This window comes from Ictidomys tridecemlineatus, chromosome 5 (genome assembly GCF_052094955.1).
Source record: "Ictidomys tridecemlineatus isolate mIctTri1 chromosome 5, mIctTri1.hap1, whole genome shotgun sequence".
Taxonomy (NCBI): domain Eukaryota; kingdom Metazoa; phylum Chordata; class Mammalia; order Rodentia; family Sciuridae; genus Ictidomys; species Ictidomys tridecemlineatus.
In genome coordinates, this window is record NC_135481.1 from 139,859,870 (window position 1) to 139,880,186 (window position 20,317).

The window sequence follows — 20,317 nt, forward strand, 5'->3', positions numbered from 1 at the left end:
AGAAATGTAAACATTCAACGTCTATGTCTCATATCCATTCCCTTCTTCCCCTTTCAGACCACAAAATCATGTGATACTGATTTCCAGACTGCCAGAACAATTAAAAAAAAAAAAAAAACTGAAAAGTACAGTATCCTCACTATGGCTATCAGGGCCCTGCTCTTCCAGGTCCACCTGCAGCTCTTCTCACACCATTCACTACTTGCTGCTGCTCAGTATGCTCCCATCCATTATGATGGCCCTGCGGGTTCCTTCCTTTCTTAGCAAGTTTATTTGCTATTGGTTCTTTCTAGAATATCTTCCCTTGACATAGTGGGTGTTTTTTCATCCTCTGGAGATCAGCTTTTTAAATGTCAGCACCTTAAAAAGAAGACCCTCTAGCTAAAGACTATTCTATCTAATTCTTCCCATTCGTCCCAATGCAGCACCCTACTAACTTCTGTCAAATCACTTACAATGGTTTGTACTTATTTAATTTTTTTTGGTCTGTTAGTAGTAAGAAGACAAATAATGTGCCCCATGGATTTGGCATCATGTCTACCATGGAATAGGTACTTACCATATGTTTAAAATATATAGCTCTCAATGATGTGTCTTATCAAACAAAGCAACTAACACCAAAAGGCTTTATTCCATTTTAAACTGGAAGCAAGATACTTTCAAAACTCCTAGTGTTTATAAATTTGTAATAAATGACTTTTCTTAAAAAAAAAAAAAAAAAAGAATGAGGGGCTGGGGATATATCTCAGTTGGTCGAATGCTTGCCTCACATGCACAAAGCCTTCAGTTCAAAACCCAGCACCACAAAAAAATAAAAAATAAAAAAAATAAATAAATAGAATGACTACTTTCTTTGAAGTGCAATTTTCTCTACTGAGAATCTTTAAATATGTAATGCAATATGGCACGAATAAAAGAGTACAAACATTTATAAGCTGCAGCCTTGAAAAAGAATCTTTGATACTCAAGTTCTTCATATTCCTCACTGTAGCTCAAAAGAACCCTCAAGTTCTTCACGTGAAAATGGGATAAAAGTCACTGCCTGACAAATAAGTCCCACTTGAAAAAATGTATATGAAATAACTTCATTAAAATGTAAAATAGCCTTTGTGAGGCCAATGAGCTTATATTGATTCAGTTCCATTCATAAAGGCTGAGACTCCCAACTAGACTAGAATATTACATACTTTAGCACTATTTTGAATATATAATTACCTTGAGACACACAGAAAAAGATTTTTCTTTCTCTCCCTCCTGCCCCAATAAGATCATAAAGCATCATGCAAAAAAAGATCCTAAAAACTAGGCTCTCTTAAATACATACACAAGGACAAAACTTTTAAAACATGTGATCTACCAGAGGAACTAAAACAGTATCTTGTAACAAATTCAAAACAAGTTAAACAAGAGCTGTCAAGCCTATGTTTCACAAGTCAAACCACCACCCCACCACCCCACCACCCCACCACCCCACCACCAGAGAGTGATTATGGAAGGACAATGACAACACTCCACCACAAATCACATCTCCTCTCCCAACGAGATACTTCACTGGTTTTTGTGTCTACCTTTCTAAATCCATTCCTTACCCTCAAAACTTGGTCAAAAATCACTCCCTCTCATCCACAGTCTCACAAGTTCAGATACTGAGGTCCTTTTGGCATCTGCCAGCTCTTGGTTGGCTTCCAATTTCCCCTACCTTTGCCAGAAAACCACTAAACTTCCAAAAAATGCTCCTTGAGTTGTCCAATATTCCCAGACTCTCATTTTACCAGTTAGAGAAGTCCTTACTAATTTTAGATTCAAGGATACCTTCTGTGAGCAATTAGCTATCCAGAGTCTCCACCCCTATGCTGCTAAGACCTCACATAACTAATGCTGAGAAGGCAAACAAATACATCTATCAACAGAGTTGAAAGCTACATGTAAGAAACAGTCAAATCAAGCCAGAAAGGCAGCTTTGCTGTTTTAATAAATAGGCCAACTGGAGACACTTCTGGAAAAAACAAACAAACAAATAAATTTGTTTATCTTTTCTCTGAAGAAATGAGAACACGACAGAAAAGACTTGGACAACCAACAAAAAGACAAAGAGACCAAGAGATGGAGGCAGGGTGAGCGAGAATGACAGAGAAAGAGACTCAGACAGGCAGCAATGACAGAGACAGAAGGAAAGACACACCCCAGGAAAGAGCAACTCAGAGGGGTAAATTTCTCACTCAGAGATCTTTGAAAGTATGAGGTTCTCCTGAACATAGCAATCCATTTTAAAGTAAAAATTACATTTCTAAAGTGTTTTGATGATAATTTGTGAACACCCTGTTTCTGTTCAGACACTCCTTTTAAGAATCTCAAACTCATCCCCCTACCTTTCCCTGTTGGCACAGGCTTTCTCAGCATTCTTACCAATGTGGAAGTCCAGAGATACTACTACTGGACACAGAGAAAATAGCCTGGAAAGTTTCATAATGCATGAGGTATTGCCCCGCTTACCTTCAGCAACACCACATCTACAGTCCTGTCCACTTTGGAGATGTCACACAGGCTGTAACGCCTCTTGTGCCGCTCATACATTTTTACTCAGATGCAGAAGAGCAAAATACAGGAAAGCAGGAAAGTATATCCACCGTTAACTGGGGGACCCGTATGCTCACACAAGTCCAAAGCTCCAAATTTCTTAAGGTGGATGGGAGATTTCAACTCTATATAGAATATCCTCAAAGGGTCAAAGATGGATTAAAAAAAAAAAAAGCCAAGCAGAATCCAATTCTTTGAAATGAGTAAGAACTTTCTGGCAAACTCAGAGCTCTGAGATGATCAATTTATAGTTCATGATATAAGCAACAAATGCCTCAAGATCCCAATCGTTCAGATGTTGATTGAAAGAGAAGCACACACCCTTTCCATCATGGGGCATAAGTCCAGTAGAAAAATTGAGAATAAACTGGCTAAGCATAACGGCTGACACATGTGAGGGAAAAAACCAAAAGCAGGAAATAAAAATCCAGTACGTATTTTGCCAAAAAGAGAGAAAAAGAAAAGGGACTCTGTTTCAAACGGATGACTTGAGAAAATTCATTAAATTGTTCTTCCTTAAAACAACATAGATGAGAAAAAAAAAATTTCCTTATGGGGGTGGGAAGCTAGAGATGCTCTTCAAAGTAGATGTTTCCAAATCTTTGGAGTTTGTCCTTGTTCACCAAAGCAGTAGTAGAGTTTTGCTTTTCCTTTAAGTTGAAAATAACTGAGGACAGCACAGCAGAAGGGAAAAAAGAAAAAGGCTCCTCCTGCTGTACTCCCCTCCCTTCTTCCTCCCTCCTGCGCCAGCCCTTCCCTGCCTGTCTCCTCCCCTCTTTTTTTACTTCTCTCTCAAGAACGTCACTACTTGCCCTTTCAGCTCTGCACTCACAGCCTTGGAGGTTTGAAAATCTAATTGCAGTGGTGGGAACATGATTCATCCACAGACGAAGACGAGAAAAACAAAGCTCCTTTTTCCAATCCACTTCCTCCTGTTCCTCCTCCTCACACCATCTCCTATGAAAATGGCTGTCAGGCACTGCAAGATTGGACTAGAGCTCTTTGATGTCAGGGTTAGTATGCTAATAAAGGAAGGAGGGCTGTCACCCTAAACACCACAAGCCTATACAACAGACTTATCTATTCCTTGAAGTACAGAAAATTCAAACTACCCAAAGTATACACTGCATGTCCCTGCCAAATGCAAAGCAATGATTTAATATGAGAAAAATGTTAGCCAAATATTTCAGAGTTATGTACCCAGGATCCAGAAGTGGCTATAAAATGTCTGGTAAGGTTTAAAAATCACAGAGTTAAGCTTTGAGGCGGACACAGGAGGATCCCGAGTTTGAGGCCAGCTTCAGCAATTCAGTGAGACTCTGTCTCAGAATAAAATGGGTTGGCAATGTAGCTCAGTGGTAAAGCACCATGGGTTCAATCCCTTTATGGGTTTAAAAAAAAAAAAAAGAGTTAAGCTTTGGATAGGTGTGTCAGGGGATGAATGACAGAGGGGCTTAAAAGTAAATTAAAGAGAAAAGGAATGGAATGAATGGTTATGTCTGTCTTAATATTTTTGTGACCAAGAAAAGTCACCTGTCTGGGACTTCCTCACTAGTGCTCTCATTCATATTAACTGGGCTTTGTTCATGGCTGTTACTTCTTTGCCTGTTTTCCTACTATTCCAGACCTTTCTAGGTGTTGGCCTAATCCAACATCCTTAGGGGCAGACCTATTCTAGAATGCACTTACTTCAGACATTCTCTTACTTGGACTGGATTATAAATGAGTTAGGAGAGAAAAGGTGGAAAAGGACCTGAATGAAGAAAAACAAAACAAAAAACTAAAAGGAGTGGAGAAAGAAAAGGAAGGGGGGGCGGAGCGGGGAGTAAAATCCAGAAAAAGGAAGATTTTTTCTTTTCCCAGGAGAAGCAATTTTTCTTTGAGTTGGTCAGAGCAGTCCTTATACTTGGAAAGAGTAGACACAGGGCTTCAAATATCATGACAGAAAGGAAGAAAAGAGATTTAACATCTCAATCTCTGTCAATACTGTGAAGTTGGAAAAGGTCTGTCAGGAACTATAAAAGACGTACAGAAGGTCTGGTAAGTCATCGTGTCCTTAGGCCAGGCCTTTAAATCACTAACCAGCTTAAATGAGAGAAATAAGAAAACCCCAGCTAAGAATGCAAGGATATTTTTGAATCTGTTCACACACACAAGTTTCAGCTATATCCAAATTCCAAGCCTTTTCTCTCTCCAATCCTTCCCTAGCACATGGCAGGCATGAAGATGGACAACACCCACTTTTTCCAGAGCCCCTAGTGAGCACTGTCTATAATGTTATCAACATGTACAATGAAACAGATGTTGCTTTTCAGTAGAGATGATGCTACAAAGCAGTAGAAACAAGACAATTAGAGAGATTAAAAAGTTGTAAGTAAAATTCTGGCTCAGGTTTACTAAAAGTGTGGGAATCTGGCCAGGGATTTACAAATACTTTCAAACTATGTGGTTGAGGGCACAGAATGAAAGGTTTTGTGGGCTTTAGTGTATAAAAAAACTAATCATTTATTATGTTTTCTGTAACAACTTTCACCAAGCTGTAATTTAGAACTCCCTCTTCTCCCAATAGGAAACAAAGCTGCCTCCCCTCTGTTCTCAATATGGTTTGCTCCTTGCGGCCACTCCCTTCTGTTTTAATGAGAATCAAATGTTTCCTGTTTCCAAGGTTCCCAGGCATCTCTCTAGGGATCAGAGATACTTTAATCACCAGTAAGCCTTCCTATCCCAAGCCTAACTAATGACTTAAAGTAGACAATCTATCAACTTAACAGATATTTTGTTCCTTGTGGTAGAGGCAAACAAAAGAAACATACAACAAGGTTTCTGTCTTCAGGAAGTTTATGAAACTAAGAGAAACTTTATGTAACTAAGAGAAACTTGTTTCAAATTTTTCTGAAATAGCCCTCATTACTATTTGAGACATATAGCCTAACCTTTTTCTTTTTTTTACTTCTGACTAGCTGCAGGCTTTGTGAAATAGGCTAGAAATCTAGATTTTCTACCTTTTCTGAACACATAAACATTGTTCCTATATATTTTGTTCCTTCTTGAGAACAAATACTCTGGGTGGGGAAAAATTGCTAAAGGGGCACTCAGGGGTGTCTGTTTTGCTTTCCCTCTGGATCTGCTTGGCATTCTCCAACAGAAGACAGATTCTGTGCTTTTGCTGCTGATGTGACAATTCCAAGTTTTCATGAAAAACATCTGGAACCTCTGAACAGTTATTCCGTTAGGATTTTAAAACACAGCAACCAATCATTTCATATCTAAACCAGAGCTAAGAGTTACAAACTTAAAGAAGGTTTTGTGTATATTTCCTCTTTCCTTTAATTTTTGGAACTTGTAATATAATAGTAGTTATTTATAATATTAATTCTATCTCCCTTCTCTCTGTGCTTACTATCCCACCTTCCCTCCACAACAAGGGTAGTACCAAGTTCAAGAAGCAACTAGACTGTCTCACACCACAGTCTCAACATACATTCTTCTTCTTCTTTTTTTTTTTTTTGCAGGGTTTGTGGGGTACCGGGGATTAAACTTGGGGCACTTGACTACTGAACCACATCCCCATCCCTATTTTTATATCATATTTAGAGACAGCGTCTCATTGAGTTGCTTAGCACCTTGCTGTTTCGGAGGCCTACTTTGAACTCTTGATCCTCCTGCCTCAGCCTCCTGAGCTGCTGGGATTACAGGTGTGCACCACTGCGCCCAGCTTAACATACATTCTTAAACATTCCTGGAAACAAAGTCTAAAAGTATTTTATATATCTTACTGTAACTAGAGCATTTATGGTCATTAATTCAATTTTATCTTTATTTAACTACAAGATCTAATAATACCTTACTCAAATCATTCAGCGTTTGTAATGGGTCAACACTGTGTGGATCCCTTAGTTCTAGTTAGGGCACAGAAGTCCTCAACTCCCACAACAAAGCTTCTGAGTTAGGACACCACCTAGTGGACATGCTGAAGACCCAGACAGAACACCACAGGCTGGTAAGGGGTTGGTGTAAGGAATTATTTTTCCTAAAACCCCCAAATGAACAAAGGAGTAGCAGCATGTGATTGGGGACTAGTTTAAAGAGCAATAATTGATTTAGTCTCTTCAAGGAATAAAAGATACTGAAGTGGAAATCAAGAGTCTTTATCTTCCTGAGATTTATCTTAGGGAGAGTTCACTAACTCTCCGAGTAACTGAGAATATAGTAGATTGACTCTGTAGACCTAGATTTCCAGAATGAAAAATGAGAGGGGTTCAGTGCTGGGTCCTATCTGAAGTTCCTTATTGCTTTAAAATTATATATTGTCAGCCTGATACTAGGAAATCTTTTATTACTTGTCATATAGCTCACAAGGATATGGGTAGATTCAAAGAAAAAGGAATTGAGACATTCTCTCAAAACTTCAAGCAGACATGGTGTAGAAACCATTCTTCTTGCATGTCTTCCACCTCCACTTTTCACATGAAATAGGAAGGAAAGGCTTTACCACAGTTAATAATTTTTGTTATCCTATGATCTCATTAACTTAAAAATAGTCATCTAGCATTTCTGACAAATTTATTTATTCCTCATAAAGAGCTATAAAGTGGGAAGGTATGGTGGCATGCACCTGTAGTCTCAGCTACTTGGGAGGCTGAAGCAGGGGAATCACTTGAGTCAGAAGTTTAATGCCAGCCTGGGCAATGTAGCAAAGATCCTGAGATTGGGTCTCAACCACCACCACTACTACCACCATCACCACCAAGAACAACAATGAAACAAGAGCGATTATACTTCATAAATGAGAAAAAGTAGCACCCAAAGTTTACATCAGCTATACAAGGTCACAAAACTAATGAATTTGCATGAAATTTGGTTCTGTAAATATTGCTTTCAACTACTTATCATATTTAGCCACTTGAGAAATGCCCCAAATTAAAAATAAAATTAAAATGAAGAAAGCCTATGATAAAATTTAGAGAAACAAAACTTAAGAGTCCTTTACTCATCATCAATACTCCTGTATTTGATTTTACATAAATGCCAAAGGACAGGAGAAGATGTTATTTTGAAAATTAAAAAGACAAATGATTCTTCATTGTAGAAAGCATGTCATTGCATTAAACAGACAACTTCTTTGTCAATATTTAGTAGTTTCTCACTATAGTAATATCTCAAAAAATCATAATGAACACAATCAAAACAGAGACTAAAAGATCTCTGGATGATGACCACTGTCATCCAGGTGTTCCATAGAATGAATGGGTATACTGATTCTAGTTTTTCTTTGAGACAAACATTAGTTATTTCTTATGGCAGCAGTTCAAATATTTGAAGAAACTCACCATGACTCATCACCCTCCTCAAAGCTAATCTTTTGGATCAAGATGCCCATAGCTGTTCTAACCTCTGGCAAGGGGATACTTGATGGAGCACTGTTTACCGATTGCTCTTCCCATAATACAGAAGTCAAGACAAAATCCTCTGGAATGGCTTAAACCGAATGATTAAGATCAAACTGGTTTTAACATAAGTATCTCATCACTAGAAGAATAAGCTTATTATGAAATAAGCTTACTTTCTTTATCTTTTTTTTTCAGTTTGACTTATTTTAAAGTAGATCCCCACCATACGATAATCTTATGATCTTATTGCAAAATTCCCTTTATATCCTTTATATCCTCTCTTTTTATCCTAAAAAGATTATCTTGAATCTACATTCTATCATTGAAACAAATGTTGTTCCTTCAAATTGTTTCATCTATAAACCTGAAAAGCAATCCTAACAATGGAATACAGACATTGTCACTAAAAGCTTCTGCTAGAAGGATGGCAATCCATCTCTCAGCAGTCCTGAAAAGGTACTGTTCCATTAGACACAAAGTGAACTAAAACCTGAGTCACATTTCCTCACCTTCTATACAATATGGCAAAATTAATAAAATTTCTTGCTGAAATTAATACATACTAGATTCATGGCATTATCCTATTCAACTTAATAATCCTATTAAAAAGGAAAATGAAACACTTGTATGTTGCATACTGTTGGATAACCACTTCTCTGTGTGGTCATACATTCTGCCCGAAACCAGATTCCAAAGACTGCCATATCTGATCAACTATAAACCATATTTGTTGTTATTTTTTAATCTTATAGCAGCATTTCTTTTTGTATAATCACAAGAGCATTGTATAAGACAGCCTAACACTGACAAATTAAGAACAAAAGCTATTCTAATTTTTTTCTTCATAAAGGCGCAATAACACAAGATTTCATGTGTAGAGTTCTTACTAACTTCATGAAACAATGTTAGGTGCAAACTTCTGAGTAAAATAACCATAAATGATAGCATCCTCCCTGCCCCTAGGCATTGGTGGTAAGAAGGACATGCTCTCTATTTTCTTTCCTTTTTTGGGGGGGGTACATGGGGAATGCCAGAGGTGCTTAAATCACTGAGACATATCCCCACCCCTTTTTTTGAGACTTGGTCTTGCTAATTTGCTTAGGGCCTAAGTTGCTGAGGCTGGCACTGACCTTGCAATCCTCCTGCTGCTGCCTTCATCATTGGGGTTACAAGCATATACCATTGTGCCCAGCTCATTTTCTTAAACATGTTAACCATACTATCAAATAGCCAATTCAAAAGAATTCATGTCCTTTTGCTATTTTCCCACCCAAATAGCTTGTATAAACATTTGCAAACTAGAAACAGACACCAATTACAAAGTTGTTATGGAAATTGGATGATAGATGATGGTAGCTTGAATTCATGTAATCAGAGTGGAGATCTAGAAAAGCAATTGAGGGTCCAAAGACATTTAATAACCTTATCAAGATATTAGGCACAGGAGTAAGAGGATGAAAAAAAAGAAGTGTCATGGCTGACTAAGTTTTCTGCCCTGGGTAACTAGCTAAAAGGAGAAGTAGGCACCATGAGATTAGTTCAGTTTTAGACATAGTGAATCTGAGGCATCTCATAAATAACCAGTGGAATTCTGATCAGTAATTGAATTAGTGTTACAGGCTGGAACTCAAAAGAAAAGTTGAGAAATTAGGCATATAGATTAACAGAGGAAAAAGAACCATTAGCATGAAGAGATCTCTATGCAAGATGTATGACTGTCCTTTCATATACTCTGATTCTATTTAAGAAACCTGCAACAGAGACCAAAAGAAAACCCTTGAGGTGGGCTGGGGATGTGGCTCAAGCAGCAGCGCGCTCGCCTGGCATGCATGTGGCCTGGGTTCGATCCTCAGCACCACATACAAACAAAGATGTTGTGTCCACCGAAACCTAAAAATAAATATTTAAAAAAATTCTCTCTCTGTCTGTCTCTCTTTTAAAAAAGAAAAGAAAAAAAGAAAAAGAAAACCCTTGAGGTGCACATCCTGGCTGGGAATATGAGGAGACTTGCTAGAGGAGAGAGGTTTGGCAATGAAATGAAAAAAGGAAAGAACAAACAGGAAACTCCATTTCCATATGACCGTCTATGAAAATAATAAACTTCATTCTATAAAATAAAGGCAATGAGGTAAAGGGAAACAATAGTGACATTTACTGACAAGAATTTCCTAACTGGATTTTGTCATCACCAGCAAGTAATGGTCAATTAGTAGCAAATTAATGATTATCAGCTGAATTTATTTATCAATTGAACAAATATTGTTCTCCAGTGTCTCCAGTAGGTAAGGTGCTCCATGAGGTGTTATGAGATAACAAAAATGCACGAGAAATTTCTAGGTCTTCAACAGAAACATGGTCAGGGCAAAAGCACAAAATATAAATACAGGATATCAAGAATAGAGAGTACAGCTAAAATGCAGAATTTCAGCAAAATAAATAAGGATCTCTGGTTAAAGTAATCAGGAAGTCTCATTAAAATGATAATTTAGCCAGGGGGCCCCACCTGTAATCCCAGCAGCTTGGGAGGCTGAGGCAGTTGGATGGCAAGTTCAAAGCCAGCCTCAGTAACTGGACTGGAGATGTGGTTCAGTGGTTAAGCACCCCTAGGTTCAATCTCTGGTACTCCCCGCACCCAAATTAACATAAAAGGAGAGAAAGAGAAAATGGTAGAGAGAAGGCAGACACACATCAAGAATGTGAGCGAAGGTTCCGAGGTTAAAGAATGCAGGTATGACAGAGAAATAGCAAAATGTCTAGCTGCATGCATTGGACTTGGATAAGAGTTGCTGACATTAGACTGAAAAAACATTAACAGCTAGATTACAGAAGCACATGATGCCCTGCTGAAGAATTTATACCCTATTCAGAGGCAAGTGGGAGCTAGTGAAGACACTTGAGCAGAAGTGTTATGGATTGTTCTGTAATTCAGAAAGGAGATACAAAAATCTTTAGCTTTATCCAGTCTAGTCTCCCTTTTCTGAATTTTATACTGCTTCACGATCCTTATCAAATCTCATTTTCTAGTATGGTTCATGTCTCCAAGGTTCTATAATTAGGAATTGGCTCTTCCTACTTTAATTCCCCTGGTCTTAGAACAACTCCAGTTTGTGGAATTCCTTCCCTTGTCTACTTTAGCTAAAACCTTTCAAATCCCACTTTGCTAATTTAGCTCTCCCTACGTACACAAGCACTCATTATAACGCTCCTTTGAACTACTATGGTGTTTAGACTTTAAAGCACTGACTTTATGTATTCTTATCACTGTACTCTTTATCACTGCTACATGTTGGTCCAACTAAGTAGCTAAGATGAGCTCCTTAAAAGCAATGATCATTTGTTTAACTTTTCTTTCAGAGTCCCTCAAACAAGACATCCACAGGCCAGATCACAAGCAGATTATATCTTCATTCACTACTACAATCACACCCAATGGCTGACCAAATTTAGTTATTAAACAATGAGAGAGAGAGAAAAAACAATGTCAGTGTTAACATATATGAAAAATGAGTACTCTAAGCTGGGCACGGTGGCACAAACCTGTAATCCTAGGGACTCAGGAGGCTGAGGTAGAAGGATCGCAAAATTCAAAGCCAGCCTCAGCAATTCAGCATGTCCCTAAGCAACTTAGTGGGACCCTGTCTCACAATAAAATATAAAAAATGGATGGGGATGTGTCTCAGTGGTTAAGCTTCCCTGGGTTCAATCCCCAGCACCTAAACAAACAAACAAATAAATTAAAAAGGTGAATAGTCTTTAAAAAAAGAGAAAAGTTCCTGAATTAAAAGGATAAAAGTCCTAGACATGAAAACTACTCAAAATAACATAACCTCAGGAAAAAATTGAATCCAATATATAAAATGAAACGTACTACTTTAGGAAATTACTTATTCTTTGTATTTTTCTCTTCACCGCAAAAAGAATAGCTCCAGCATAGTCATTCAGTCAGATGAGCCAAATAATGAGTCAGCTTCCCATGGAAGACTTTCCTCATCCCTCCAGGCAAACACATACCACTGTATAGTCATGCTTTAAAAAAAAGTAGACGTAAAACTTGTTCCTTTATCTAAAAGAAAAAGCAAAGGGAAAAAGAGAAATCTCTTTCTTGAAAAAGCCCACTTTTCAGCACCATTGCTCGGTTAGTTTTGGCTGGCATTTGCTCATTCCCAAAGCAATAAACTTGGTTCTGCTCATTTAACAGAGTATTATTTGTAGCCTGTATTTAATAGTTTATTCAAATAGAATGAATACTTTAATATCCTGAAAAACTTTTTTTTTTTTAAAAGGTGTAGTGTTAACTCTTCTTCACCTAAGATGAAAATGTGAGTTTGTTCTGGAAGATTATCACAAAATATGTTTAAAGAGAAGGACATCCTCTATTATTTAAAAGCATATATTCAGAGATGTGTTGTATAGTAAACATGAAAAAAAGTGAAGGGGTGACTGAGCATCATAATGGGTCTATTAATCTAAGATAGCAGTTCAGAGCATGAACTCTGGAGCCAGATTGCCTTGAGGAAGTTACATAACCTTTCTACTCCTCAGTTTTTTTATTCTCAGGGGATAAAAAAATAAAGGTAAATAGTAAAAGAAAAGTGTTGTTATGAGGAATGAATATATGTATTTATATAGTGTTTATAGCATATTAGTTGTTATGTCATGTTTGCTTTATGGATTCATTATACTTTTACCTTATTAAAAATGTTTTTTAAAGTCAGCTTATAAGGGTGCATATAAAACAAAACCAAGTAATTATGGTAAATTCTGACTCAATTCAGAACTGAAAAAACAAAACTCTGATATGAATTAGACCCTCATGTTTCCTCTGAATATATTTTGTACTAGGGAACAGGAAAACAAAGAGAAGGTAAAGTTCTAATTACTAAAGACAGCCCCCAGGAACTAAGACTAAAGAAATTACTATATTGGGCATCTGAATGCCATGCTGCTTAATGAGGTAATTCCTTAAAAGTCAGGATAGGACTGAGAACATAGGAAGAGATAAGCCTTAGGTTAAGGGGTGTGGGGGAAGCTTCTTCATCTGAGGCAAAGGGAAAGAAGAAAAGACAGATATTTATAGATTTTTCTTGGCCAACTGCCTAGAGCCTAATTTTGACTGAACTTAAATGTCCCTGAAATAACCCCTACCCAGAAGGCTGAGCTACCAGTGTGAACCATTGAAATAAAGAGCATCTGGCTTTAAAGAAGTGAACAAACTCTGAGAACAAAGTCTAGGAAGTGACTGCTCTGGTCCTTTTTCTCATCTCTCCCTTCTATTTCTATGCAAAACACTTTGTATCTTTAAGACCTCCTCAAGGGCTATCACATCCATGATGCATCCACCAAACACGTCAGTCAAAAAACTAGCCTGTCCTTTCTTTGATTCAGTTAGAATTATGTTAGCACTCACCCATCCATAGTAATAAGTGCCTGTTGCACAAGCCTGATGGAATAAGCCATGACCCATTTCTTTAGCATTCAACACGAATGGTACCTGTATGAGTAATAAATTATATTTAGTCTCCCTTTATCTGTGAGGCATATGTCCCAAGATCCCTAGTAGATGCCTGAAACCACAGATGGTATGGAATCCTAATTGCACTTTTTTTTTTTCCCATTCCTATATGTCTTGTGTCATCACCATGGTATCTGAATTAAAACGCCCTTACGTGTTTTATGCCCTAGTGCCTCTTTGGCACTACCACTCTTGTAATTTGAGGCCATTATTAAATAAAATATGTGTCACTCAAACTCAAGCACGGCAATATCACCACAGTTGATCTGATGACTAAGGCGGTTACTAAATGAATAACTTGGTAGGTAGCATATAGAGTATGAATGCACCAGACAAAGGGATGTTTATGTCTTGAGTAGGATGAAGCAAGATGGCATGAGATCTTACCTAGATCTTACAACACACACATTTAAAATTTATGAACTGTTTATTTCTGCAATTTTCTATTTAATACTTTTGAACCACAGCTGACTCAGGAAAATGAGGCCAAGGAACGTGAAACAGTGGTTAAAGGAGAACTGCATCCATCTCTCGGTCTGAAGACAAGCTTTCAGGTAGAGAATCCATTCCTAAGTGGCAGACTGATACTGATGCAGGCAATCTAGATTCATAAGCTCCTTTATTAAAAAACCTACACAATGTATGGACTTCTGATACAGAAACACACTAGAGATTTAAGGTCATCTACTCTGCCACTATGAACAAATGGCATTAATAATAGAACTCATCAATAAATGATCCTATCCAAAATTAATCACTAAATAGAAGAAATTCTCTGCTTACTCTGAATACTTTTTAAAAAAATAACCATTTAATCCACTTTATTGATATGATTGACATACAAAAAGTTGTAAATATTTAATGTATACATCTTAATAAATTTGAAGACTAAATGAGTTTTTAAAATATAAACTTCATTTATATTTTTTGTACGTTCTGAAGGTCATTCATTCTAGAAATTTGCCTGACTAAACACATACTGATTTTGAGATTATTTTATTTGTTCATTATTATAATTATAATAGGTTAACATCCTAGTGCCTTTCAAAATATGTAGATATTCCTTTCTAGTATTACTATGAATGCTTTTAATACAAACCTTGCAAAAAGAAAGACACCATTCACAGTGAAATTTTAGTTATACTCTGCCCCAAATGATCAATTATTCAAAACCAAGTTTCATGAAAACATTTTGGTAATTTCTCTAAAAATAATGGGATATGTATGTATATTTAATGGCTCAGAAGACCACACAGCATTGACTGGTTATGTGCTATGTCTAGGACAATGTATCCAGCAAATGAGGTAACCCAAGAGAATTAAAAAAACATGTTGAACTACAGAGTCACCTCTTGAGCACCCAGTGCAGCACTGAGTAGGACAAATAAGGTATTTGCTCTGTTCCTCTAAATTTTCCTCTATTAAACTATTATTCATCTTTCTTCTCCTTCCCCTACAAAGATGTTATAATAATAAACATTAATGATATTAAAGAGCACAGTATTATTTAATTGGCTTATCATTATTATTCTTTCATACAAGTACAGCTTTCCCAGGTCTGAATTCTAAAGGTTTTGTGCCTCCAAGTCCCATGTTAATAAATCTAAAAAGCTTTGGGTCTGCTCTATTTCACTACAAAGGCAATTATCCAAATTCCAAATAGAAAGATGAACCAAACAAAACAATTTACAGAATTTTGAACAAAGCTTAATTAAGAGAAATTATAGTTAAGAATTCAAAACTGAAATGGTTTTATATGGCTAAGTTGTTTAGGAAAAAACTGTTCCAATAACCTATGTGCTAATGAAGTTAGTTGAAAGGCACTTAGTAAGGGACCACAGGATTAAATGTCCCATTCCAAATTTTGAGAGACCAGAGCTAAGAATAGATAGGTAAACTTACATGAGTAACTTGTTCATGAAAGTTCCTGTACTATTATAGTAGGAACAGTGCCAACTGTTAAGCATCTTTATTATAATAGTTAACAATACCTTTAATGAAAACATGACAATCCTAAGGCATCAAGGAAAAATTTTCTCAGCTTTTAAAAAGCCAGCCAAGTGCATAGATATTGTAAAAATATACTACAACAAAGACCTCTTAATAGAAGCTACAGTACTTAAGATGGGACTTTGACTCCCAGGATGCATAAAGGCAGTAGGTGGTCCCAGGGGCAGTTGGGGTAGGGTGCAGACAGGTCAAATCACTGGGGCTGCATATATCTGTGTGAATTACAGATCTGGTAGGTGTTATGGTTTCCATGTAAATCTATTTCCGTGTAAACCTAAGATGTTTAGTTAATCAGCCCTTCTTGAGGTGAGACAAATCACTTCACCACATTCACAACCTGCTTTTAGGGTCCTAATATGATCGGAGAGACACATCCCATAGACATGCATAAAGGATAAGTTCAAGTAGAAAAAAAGATCATGGGGAGCTGCAGGAGTGGGAAAGGATGTATCAATGAGCAACTCGCTTCCTCAAAGCCTATAGTACACGGTCTTTTAACTAAGGAGCAGCCCTAAAATCACTGTCCACATTATGTCATATGCCAATCTAGAAATAGTATTTCTTTGCAGTTTGCAGGTATTCCTTTTAATGGGTTCAGCTGCCACAGCAATTGAAATAAAATTACATGTCAAGAAAGCCAAGACTTAAATCCTTTTACTGACTCAAGGAAGAAAGAAAATTCTTGACAAGAAGAACAACAATCCACTAAACTTGATGTGAAGCAGGCACAGCACCAGGTTTCAGCACTAATGAGAGAAGAAGGCTAAAGCTCTCTTTCCCTCTTTTCCATCCACCCATTAAAAAATCTAATGACTCCTAAGAAAGAGCACAGACGGTTGTGTTACATACATGGGTAACAGGGACAGGGACTGTTCTTGGTAAAACAATCATCACTTTTTGAAACTGGAATAAAATCACTGACTCCCTATTTTAAAGAAAGCAAAATTATAAACAGGGAAAAATCCCTTGAGTGAAACACTTCAGTAAAATTCCACTTAATATCCAATGGTATAATGCCACCAGAAGAAAAAGTTAAAGCGACATGCTGTAAATAGGCCTAAACAAAAGATGATCCCTCCTGTGGATTCCCATAACCCATGTGTCAAATCCTGGCTCACATTTTTGTTTGTTTCTCCTCAATGACAGTTCTTTAGAGATGGAGTATATCTGATTCACTCATTGTAGGTGGTATCCCTGGTTTCTACTACAATGTATAGCACACAAAACAGAAGATGTTTGCAGATTAAAGGCCCATTTTGTTTTGCAAATGTACAACAGTTACATCTCTTTGAGGAGGGGAACATAGTCTAACAGCACAATTTACTGTTGGAATCTTTAAGTGTCTAAAGTGAGGGACTCAAGAATGAACACTGATTTGCTCTCTCCATGCTTTCCCTGCTGACCTGTCAGTCCCTGGCCTTTCAGGGAAGGAATGAGGGGAAACACTCATAAGCCACTTAGAATAAGTGCACTATTGCCTACAAAATAAAGACTGCATAAATTTTTGGGCTATGGGGCATCAAATCATGCATCCCTCTCTCTCTCCAGTCTAGCCCAGGCCCTGGTCTACTCTCCTGTACCTCATGTAGTGTCCCTGCTTTTTCTCCAGTCGCTAGCCAAACATGATAGAAGAGGCTCAAGTGCAATCCACTCTATCACGAGGCATTTCTGCCTAAAAAGAGCTTGTTTTGTAGATGATTCAAGGGGGGAAATGAATACAACAGAACTTTTTGGTAGCACATAAGGAGAAAGGACAGTAAATAATTTACTAATGTCAGAAATAGTATATTAGAAAGGGATCCCATAATTCTGCTATTTCTAGGACTGATCCCTAGTGAAGTACAAAAGGTCACTCTTTTTCTCACATCATTCATCCACTGTGGCATTGCCAGAACATATCACTAAACAAGCCTGGATTCCTAAGTGACTCATACAAGTCTCATTTGGAACTAAAGACCCGTGTCTGGTAGGTAACAATTTTTATAAGATTTCAAGGAAGATAACAAGAAAAAACACACATAAAGATGCCATCCTCTGGAAAAGAGAAAACAATGGGTGCAGTGAGGGGGGGGGCTCTTAAATCTGCCCAGATCACTCCTTATTGATACATACATAGTTTGGCAGTAAGCCTCCAAGAACCTGCATCAGATGGCAATTTGCTAAAAGGACATACTGCAGAAACACCAATACAGTGTATGCACTCAGCTTACCCACCCAATAAAGGGATCAAGTATACATATTCAGCTGTATCATCCCACAAGTTCTCTCAATGTAGTGGCATAGGGGAGGGATGCCAACTAAAAGATTTAATGAAGTGGAAGGTCACTGAGCAGTAAAGACGGACTTACTTATGGATTTCCAATGTAGGACAAGAGCATAACTAGGAATCAGGAGAAATACTGGAGAAGTTTACAGGGAGTGTCTGGCTTACTGTGTGATATTACTTATTTCAATGAGATGATCTCTTAATACAGAGGTAAGGCAGGCAAGAAGGGCAAGGCTTGACCCTTAACCAGCAGGGCAAATAATGACAGGCCCTTTGAGCCCTTTAGCTTTCTGGAACTCAAGTTCCTTCCATGCAAATTTATGGGTCCAGACCTCACAATCACTGAAATTCCTCCCAACACTAATATTCTATAAGGAGAACATTATTTCCTGTAAGAATAAAGAATTTTTAAATGGCTCCATTTGATTCCCATGGTTTATTTTTACAAACAAATCAAAGGGGGATGGGCACCTTCAATTCAAGTACAGGTTTTCTACTAGTCTATCTTTCTTCAAGGAGATTCTAAGCAATAAAATAATCCTTAATTTTCAGTACTTACTCCCCACCTCCATATTTTTTTTAAAGAGAGAGTGAGAGAGTGAGAGTGAGAGTGAGAGTGAGAGAGAGAGAGAGAGAGAGAGAGAGAGAGAGAGAGAGAGAATTTTTAATATTTATTTTTTAGTTTTTGGCGGACACAACATCTTTGTTGGTATGTGGTGCTGAGGATCGAACCCGGGCCGCACACATGCCAGGCGAGTGCGCTACCGCTTGGGCCACATCCCCAGCCCCCACCTCCATATTTTTTAACTGCCTCAAGGAAGGGGTTGAGTAAATTTCCCAGATGTGTGTGTACACACACACACACACACACACACACACACACACACACACACACACACACATATATAAAAAACTGCAAATACATTTAAATATTTTCCACAGGATCCACTATGTTAAACTATACCTTTAATCCAATTGTTTCTATTAAAATTAGCTCTAATAGTTTCAGAAACTTTTGCAATGATCTTCAGTATGGATACGGGATGCAAAATTTGTTCCATGATTTGCTGAATCCCAAATGCCAACCCCAGAATGATTACACTTCCAAAATAACTCAACATTTATCAATACTGGTGACTCCATTGGGACAGAGCAACACAATAGATATTTTGCCTTACTCTCTGACTTCTCAGTTAGGTTTAAACTCAGGATATTTTACATGTGCTCTTAAGAGTATTCTCTACCTTAGGTTTAAGGAAGATACCTCACCATCAACGAACTTTCTCTGAAGACTTAAACTTTTGCTGGCATAAGTACTTATAGGCAATACCACAATAATCGTTTATATGGGGGAAATATTTAAGCAGAAGCACTCCTCATTTTAATTCTCACATGGTTCACATACTACTGAATATTTCCATTTCATATTTCTATGGTAAATGCTACTTTTCTTAGTTTCCTACTTGGATTTCTGAATCTTGGATTATTGCCGTCATCAGTTACTTGCAAACTGGGGTGTTTCTGGCAATTTTTTTTTTTTTTTTTGTCAATTCTAAGATCTCTAAAGGGCCCAATGCATTATTTAAGCAAATAATAACTAGAAGGCTGGAAAGGTCACCAGTAGCTCCTTCAATATATATTTATTTTCCCCAATGGAATAGAAATACCACCTGTTTTACAGGATCACCAAGGAAACACCAGTATTAACAAACAATTCACTGAAGATTCTGCTCTCTGTAAACTCCTATAAGCATCTTTCTAAAATACAAAAGCAACACCTATTATGAGAAATCTATAACTGCTCAAATTATAGGTACTGTATACATTCCCAAGAAGACTTTCTTAGCAGATCAAATGATGAGATTTTGTTTTATTAAGTTTTTCTTCTTTAGAAGCTTTCTTATTTAAGAGGCAAAACAAGCAGCTCTTGTTTATGTTAGGTGAACACAGAACTTATGATCAAAAGCAATACATAGTTCTTCTACGACATACCTAGTACCTTTAATTCAAGTAGAGCCCTTTTAAGTCTACTGGCAGAAATACTAGTTATACATCTCTAGTATTTAAGAGACATGCAATTTAAAACTACACTGAGATTTAATCTCACTCCAGTCAGAATGGCAATTATCAAGAATATAAGTAATAATAAATGTTGATGAGGATGTGTTTTTATGTTTATCTATATTTTAACACTCAGACTTCATATTATTTATTGGTTTAATAACTGAATGTCTCTTCCCACTGGAATGTAGAGAGTAATCTATTTTTATTTTAGCATACCTGGGGCCTCACAAAGAATTCAGCAAACATCTATTAAATCAAGTACTGAAAATACCAGTGCAACATCCCAGAAATATAAAGTAACATGAAAATTTAAGTGAGTGCCACTATGGCCTAATAACTTCTTCCAAGAGAATTTTAACCATCACTTCAGTCAAATCATTTATCTACATGACCCTAAGAGTAGGTGTGATAATTCTGAAGAAGTTTAAAGTGGGAATAGAATTATAAAATGGCTATTACATGCTAGGATTATATTAACTATCATGGTACAAATAACTA

The 20,317-nt window shown here is 37.2% G+C and overlaps 1 protein-coding gene across 14 annotated transcripts in view; it reads right to left on the minus strand.

Annotated features, from left to right (window-relative positions):
• The window catches only part of Akap13 (A-kinase anchoring protein 13), a 315,221-nt gene that overhangs the window by 112,944 nt on the left and 181,960 nt on the right, over positions 1–20,317 (minus strand). The window contains exon 1 of one of the 14 annotated variants that reach the window (XM_021722884.3): positions 2,494–3,270. The exons of the other annotated variants lie outside the window; for them this stretch is intronic. Within the exon in view, the coding sequence (XP_021578559.1) occupies positions 2,494–2,574 (81 nt within the window). The 5' untranslated portion in view covers positions 2,575–3,270. Of the gene's footprint in view, positions 1–2,493; positions 3,271–20,317 lie in introns of those variants that run through there. 14 annotated transcript variants of the gene reach the window in all.